This window comes from Protobothrops mucrosquamatus, unplaced genomic scaffold (assembly GCF_001527695.2).
Source record: "Protobothrops mucrosquamatus isolate PMUCROS unplaced genomic scaffold, P.Mucros_1.0 scaffold514, whole genome shotgun sequence".
Lineage (NCBI taxonomy): Eukaryota > Metazoa > Chordata > Lepidosauria > Squamata > Viperidae > Protobothrops > Protobothrops mucrosquamatus.
Window position 1 is genome coordinate 270905 of NW_015386827.1, and position 7637 is coordinate 278541.

General features: G+C 35.8%; 1 protein-coding gene across 1 annotated transcript in view; it reads right to left on the reverse strand.

Annotated features, from left to right (window-relative positions):
• Nucleotides 1-2815: 2815 nt before the first annotated feature.
• Nucleotides 2816-7637, reverse strand: part of ZBTB20 (zinc finger and BTB domain containing 20) — a 25428-nt gene continuing 20606 nt past the window's right edge. The window contains exon 4 of the mRNA XM_015816861.1: nt 2816-3346. Within this exon, the coding sequence (XP_015672347.1) occupies nt 2928-3346 (419 nt within the window). The 3' untranslated portion in view covers nt 2816-2927. The remainder of the gene's footprint in view (nt 3347-7637) is intronic.

Below are 7637 nucleotides of genomic sequence, written 5' to 3' on the forward strand. Positions count from 1 at the left end.
TTTACTAATTCAGTCTCCTGTTTGGAAGAAACTACTATGCTAATGGGGATTATTAACTTAAAACTACAATTCCATATGTGCATCTCTTTAATTAATCAGTACAGTTATGTGGAACTAATTTACACTCAAATCTATAGAATTTTCTTCTGATTAAGTTGTTTATGCTCAAGAAATTATCCTTCTGGACTCATGATTAGGATGATACCTAAATAACATATGAGAATTTTCTCCCTTCTTTAATTTGTGCTCATATTAATTTTAACATGTTTAAACAATGATAGTTTTAAAAATTATGCACATTGTAGCAATTGTTAATCTAAAAATGTGTCCCTATTGCTTAAGTCATTTATAGATCACTGATCCGTGCTTAGATGAAAATAAATCCCACAGGATGCAGTGGGGACTTTGGAATGGAACAATTTGCCACAGCCAATTCGCTGCGGCCAACTCATCACAGCCAACTCATCATGGGACAACTCACCATGGCCAACTTGCTATGGGACAACTTGCTGAAGGACAATTTAACAATTCAATTTAATCAAATTGTGTGTGGCAAATTGTCATAGACCCATGGGACTTATTTCAGAATAGACATGAATAAGGTTGTGCTATATAGCAGAAGTTGTGACTTACATTGCCAGAATTTAAATGTCAAATTAACGATGTTGAGCAAGGAGTGTATCACAAAACATTATTAAATCCAGCGTCCTGCCCCTGAACACATTATATAAAGTTATACAAGACTTTATATAAAGTTATTTCCATTGATTTCTACATAGAAATGCAATCTCATAAGATTTAGTTGAAGCAAAGATAATTTAAAATTTACCTAAATGTTTTCTTCTTGACTCTCCATTTGCATATTATTTTCAGATAATTTTCATTTGAAACTAGGAATTATGTACCATGATTCACAGGAAAGAAATTTCTTAATATAATAGTTATTAATCCAATGTAAGTAGGTACATAAAAAGTACTGTTTAAGGTAATTTTCAAAAATCTGCTAAAAACGGAAGTGCTCAACAAAAACATGCAATTCTGAATGTCTTCCCCTATTTTGTGAAGTAGAGATTGCAAAGCATGGTCCCTATCTTTAATGTTTTTAAAGATGAAAAGAGGGAAGATTATTTGTCCTTTTATAAGAAAAAAGAAGGTTTAGCATTTAAGTAAGAGATTTGATCTATATTTCAAAAAGGATAAAAGATCTTACAAAACCAATCTCTGCAAGCAATTCTTTAAATAAATGCCCTTTTTCTAGATATTTCCAGAAACTATAGACAAAATGATATTTTATCATTCAAATGGTATAAATAGTGTTAAAATACTTCCTTCTAAAATTAATTCATTTAAACTTTAGATGGAACTCAAAAGTCTTAGAAAATAATCTGACTTCCGAACAGCTCTTCATGTGGCACAATATGGACAGAATATGGTGGAAGATATCACATATATTATCACTCAATTTCAAGGTGCTATTTTCAAAGTAATAAAAGCATAAAGGAAACAACAGAAAATATGGTGACACATATTTTTCTTATAGGACCACCTCATCTTTACCCTTTTATATGAAAGTAGGACATCTAACCTTAACAGTCTTTATTAATAATAAGGTATGAATGTGTGTGTATACACACATTCAGTTATATAACTGAGCAGATATTAGTGGCAGTGTACGCAAAAAAAGAGAAGAAAATTATGTTTAAAAAGTTACAATTTTCCTTCCTTCTGTTTTTGTACAGAAATACTGTGTGTGTGTATGTGTGTATAATTCTACCTGGTAAACACGTCTGTCCCCTTAAAAAAACTGAATAAAAAAAATCTTGAGAACGTTTTTTAGTCTTTTTTTCCACTTGTCTTTACTTTATCTGTCTCATCATGGATAGGGTTGACGCAACCTTTTTTATTTTATCTCTAAAATTTTTAGAAAGTAATCCTTTCCTTATACCTAGATTAGGAGGTGAAAAAGACTCTTGATCTTTTCTTTTTGCTATTTCTCTTTGACATTTGCAAAGTCCCCACTCTGTGTCATCCCTCCTCAATCTTGTCGCTTCCAGATTGGTTGTATTTGCAGTTCCCATCTAGAAACCTGGGAGTTGCAGACCTGAAGAGTGCCAGACTGGCTAAGATTGCCCTAAGCTCAGCAAAGACAACATGTAATTGCAGGAAAGCTACCTTTGTTCACCTCATTCTTACTTATTGTTCCTAAGTCCGATGAAAGATGGTATTAGTGTTAGTGGGGGAGAAAGAAGTTGGGGTTATAAATCTGAACGTGTGGAATGGAACCAAATCCACAAGAGGAATCTATTATTCTCCTTCCCCATCCTGCAGGGACTCCACACCATCCAACCCAAACTCCCTTGCCATTTTCCACAGCCCTTTTATGATAGCAAGACTAATGGTGGAAACCAATAGGGCCCATTGTGTGTGTGTTGCTGATCAATTTTTATGTTTCTATTCCACAGTTTTAACTGGATATGGTGAAGTCCAAAGCGGTCAGAATTGTAAATCTGTCCATTGAAACACTGCAAGCGGTGTACTTACGACAGTAGGCCTTGTAGATTTCATAACACATTTCTCTTTGTTGTTGTTTTTGTAGTGCTCTTCATAAGTGACAATTTTTTTAAGGTTTTTTTTTTTTGTAGTAAAGAAGGGTTGTATTTAGAGGCCAGTAGCTAGAGATCCAACCAGTAGATCTCCTGAAACACTATCTGGCCTTAAGGCCACCATCAAAGGAAGGCTGAGATAATTACTATTCATCCAGCTTCCAGAAATGTAATGTACCAGCAGGCAAAAAACAGTTCATCATGTAGTACAAAAATGAAAATAAACAAACTAAAAATGAAAAATGAAAAAAAAATCTAGTGCCATAGCTTTTCGTTGTTTCTCTATTTGGGCTTTGTTGTTGTTCATAACAGAATAGATATTATTTACCCATCTGAAACATGCAGCCTCATGTGGTCGTTGAAATGCTCAATTTGGTCAAACTTAGCTGGGCAGACAGAGCAAACGTAGGTCGTTCCCTCTGTGCAGGCCATCCCTCCAGCTGGAAGTGCCCTTGCCCCAGTGCTTGTTGTGCTAGATGTTCCGTTTGTGGCACTATGTAGAGCCACGTGTCTTTCAAGCAGGGTCTTGTGTGAAAACTTTTTCTTGCAAATGTAGCATTCGTAAGATTTCTCCCCACGGTGGAGCCGCATATGCACATTTAGGGAACTCTTCTGCGTAAAACGCTTATTACAGATACTGCATTGGTAGGCTCTGACACCAGTGTGAGTCACCATGTGTTTGATTAGGTAATCTTTTAGGGAGAAGGATCGCCAACAAATGCTGCACTGGTGGGGCTTCTCACCTGCACAATGATCACAAATGGAAACACAAAGAGAAAGAAAAATAACATTTAATTAGGAAAAAATGCCAATGAATTCTGCTATAACATATTTTTCCTGTTACGCAGTATACTGTTATTTATTTATCAACCAAATTTATATGGCTGCCCATCTCTGTTTGGAAAGTGAATTTGGGTGGCATACAACAATCCAGTAAAGCAATAGAAATATAAAACAGTCATTATCTAATAATTATTTTAGAAAGCATTAAAACTATAGAAAAATCCAGAATAAAAAATACTCATGAAGATGGATAGAGAGGGGAAGGAAGTGAGTCGTGTGAATGCAGAGGGGGCCACTGGTAAGTAATCTATACTTGTTGTCTCTGTGCTTATGATGAATAGCAAACCTATCTGATGGTTGTGGGGAAATGCCCTAGTCCAAAACTGACAGCACCACTGTTCTGCCAAACTGGGCATCAACTCTTGTCTGGACATCAAGTAGGTAAAGTTTAACAAAGCCCAAGAGCATGGACCAAATAGCAGGCTGTCGAGATCAGGTAGTGATATCCAGGGCTTTTTTGGTCATAGAACGCCCAGAACGGAGTTCCGGCACCTTTTTTGGATGGAACCTTGTAAGGGTAGGCAAGGCGGGTTGTATGACATGTGTGAGTTCCGGCACCTTTTTTTTTTTTTTTTTACAAAAAAAGCACTGGTGATACTCATTTATACAGCATTGTCCCCTCCTTTCTGACTGATACTACATGACATGGAACCATGCACTTGATTTGCCTTGCACTGCCACAATTATCATGGAAATCAAGTTAAGACTTTTTCACCTGTATATTTTTACTCTCTTAAAGGTGGGTGATGTCAAACCCAGATTTTGCCATAGGTTTTTATTTTATTTAACTAAGGGCCAGATTTACACGAAAGACGGTTTATTTCCTCTGGTGCTGGCCAGCCACTTTGATCCAACATGTTTTGCTCCAGGTTTCTTCAATTAAAAACTGTCATCTACTAGAACCCCATAAGTGTGCCTTCTCTGTTGTGGTTCCTGGTCTCTGGAATATGGTTGCATCAGAGATTTAGGCATTTCAGAGGGACTTAAAGATCTGTCTCTTTGCCATATTTTGGACTAGGGTGATCAGACCCCATTCTTAGTAAATGTTGCTAATAGGATTCACCATCTTATTCATTGTATGTATTATTGTTTGTTGTTTTGTTTTATGTTGTGAGCTGCCCAGAGTTGATTGCAGTTGGGTGATGTCAAGTAAGTAAATAAGTACGTAAGTGCCAATAAGATTATTGATTCATATGCATCAATGTGAATTGGGCTATTCATTGAAGAAGAAATATGCTCAACTGAGGGCAAAACATTTTCTATCCATAAGAATTGTTTTGTATGCTTTTGCATCCTCAGATGAAGAACAGACAGACTAGGCATGCAAAATAGGGGATTTTAATGTCTCATATTCAGATTTGGAAGCATACTTTTCTTCAGAACCTTATTTGTTGATCTTCATTTTGGAAAAAGTCTACAAATCCTTCTTCCAATGCTGAACCCACATACCTCTCTGGCAATTTTATATTGCCCATCTTATTATAAAGTTATGGAATTATTATTTTAGCCACGATATGCAATTTTGAGACCGTTGTGCTTGAACTGAATTAAAATCTCTGCAATTTCTATTAATACCAACCCTTCTTCCCATCTCTTTTTCTTTCTTGATAAATTCAGGATAATCGGCCCATCCAACCTGACATCTTCCTAGATTTATTTTTTTTGCACAAGACAGATAAGAAGGAATAATTTTATAGAGTTGGAGAATAGGCATTCTTTAAGAACTTTTGAAAGATCAGGTTAATTTAATCCTATTGAAAGAGCATGCTGCATTGCAATGAAATCTGAGAGTTGTTATATAGTCTGTGGAGGCCTGGAATGGAAAACAACTGAGGGCAATAGCACTGTTGATTTGATGTGAAGATACAGCTCCATCAGAGCCCACTCACAGAAGGGTTCACCAGTACAAATGCCCATGCATTGTTCTCTCCCTTGCAGACCAGGTCTGTGCATCTTGATTACAATTGTAAGCAAACATGAGAATAATAAAAAGAGACTATTAGTCTGCAGCTACATAACAAGAAAATACAAGGAAAGTTCCTATGATGCAATTGCTAGAGTTATTGGAAATATAGCAAAGGTAAACCAAATAATTGCTTTTGAATGCATGCAGTACAGAGACTTTTCTAGCCAAAGTCACCTCTGCTATATTAGGTTCCTTAAAAAGCTTCAGTGCAGGCACAGAGTTCCTTATGTGTGATGCAAATAGTCCATGATGAAGAATATAGCAATGCAGGATGCTGTCAGTAGTTGTTGAAAGGTTTGATATTCTTTTTTTCAGAATAAATGTCACTTTCATCAGTGTGAATGACACAGATCAATCTGACAGAAAAAAGGGAATGATGTGGTTTTCTACATATTTATCCTGCCTTGACACAAAATTCTTCATTGGTAAATTTTCACAATGAAGTATCAGAGTTAAACAGCTGTCAGCTTATGTCACACAATAAAAAGTTGACATTCATTGAATTGCTACTACTTCAAAATGAGAATAATGTCAATTCTTGTCACAACCAATGGGTCAAAACTCAGTTGACCTGAAAAAAGTGGACACTGCACTTCCAGGAAAACATTAGGAAGAAAAATAAAATTAAGGAATATATATCTAAAGTGAGAGCCAGTTTGGTGTAGTGGTTAAGGCATCGGGCTAGAAACCAGGAGACTGTAAGCTCTAGTTCTGACTTAGGTACAAAATCAACTGGGTGATCTTGGGCCACTCACTTTCTCTTAGTCCTAGGAAGGAGACAATGGAAAACTACTTCTAAAAAACTTTGCCAAGAAAACTGCAGGAACTTATCGAGGCAGCATCTGAGAACTGGAAACAATTGAAAATAATCTAAATTAATTTAATGCGTTTCTAGATGATTAATAGTTTTTGAAATTTTATTTTAATTTTTAGAGGCAAAAGGATACTATAATTTGTGCTAAAAGAAGAAAAGAAATTGCAGAGAAGCTGAACACATTATTTCCTTTTATCGTCATATGGGAAAAGTTGAGACAGATTTCTGAGCTGCTGCTCCTGTGTCAGGGACAGTGATAAATTGAGCCATATAATAGTGACAAGGGAAGAAGCACTGAGCTTTATTGACAAATTGAACATAAAACAAATCATTTGATCCCAATGACACTCACCTAAGGACTACTAAGGAATTTGAATCTGGGACTGTGGATCTTTTAAGTAAAATATGCAACCTGTAAAATTCAGCCTCTGTAGTTGACCCGAATAAAGGTAGTCCTTGACTTACGACCACAATGGAGCCCAAAATTTCCACTGCTAAGCAAGACAGTTGTTAAGTGAATTGTGCCCCATTTTACAAGCTTTTTTGTCATAGTTATTAAATGAATCACTGCAGTTAAGTGAATCATGCAATTGTTAAGCAAATCTGTCTTCCCTCGTTGGTTTTGTCGGAAACCAACTAGAATAGTTACAAATGGTGATCACATGACCCAGGGACAATGCAACTATCATACATGCTAGTTGTTAAGTGCCGAATTTTCATTAGATGATCATGGGGATGCTGCAATGTTTCTAAGTGTGAAAACTAGTCATTCTTTTTTTCAGTGCTGCTGTAACTTCGAACAGTCACTAAATGAATGGTTGTAAGTCAAGGACTACCTATATAATTCCCAATTTTAAGAAAAATCCAGGAAATTATGGGCCTGTCTATTTAACTTCTGTTCCAGGTGAGATAAAATATGAAATATTTGAGACATAGTCCTTGCTCAAGATTACCCAATATGGTTTCACTAAGGGTAGGTCCCATCTAACAAAACTATCAGGGTTTTTTTCTCAGTGTGAATAATCTAATTACATGCAAACCTAATCTAATTACATTTTCAAAAAGCTTTTGATAAAGTGCCAGATCAAAGACTTGTCAGTAAGTTTTAAAGCCATGGAATAAAATGGCAAGTCTTCTTCTGTATAAACAATCGGTTAAAGAATAGAAAACAAAGAACAGAACTAAGTGGACATTTTTTACAATAATGGAAGGATATAACCAGTAAGAGTGCCCCAGGATTCTGTTCTAGGACCAATGCTTTTTATCATATTTATAAATGATTTGGAATCAAATATGACTAACTGAATAGCCAAGTTTGCTGATGGCACTAATAGTAAAAACTATAAAAGAGTAGTAAAAACTATAAAGCACTATAAAGAGCTCTAACAGGATCTCTGCTCATTAGGGAATT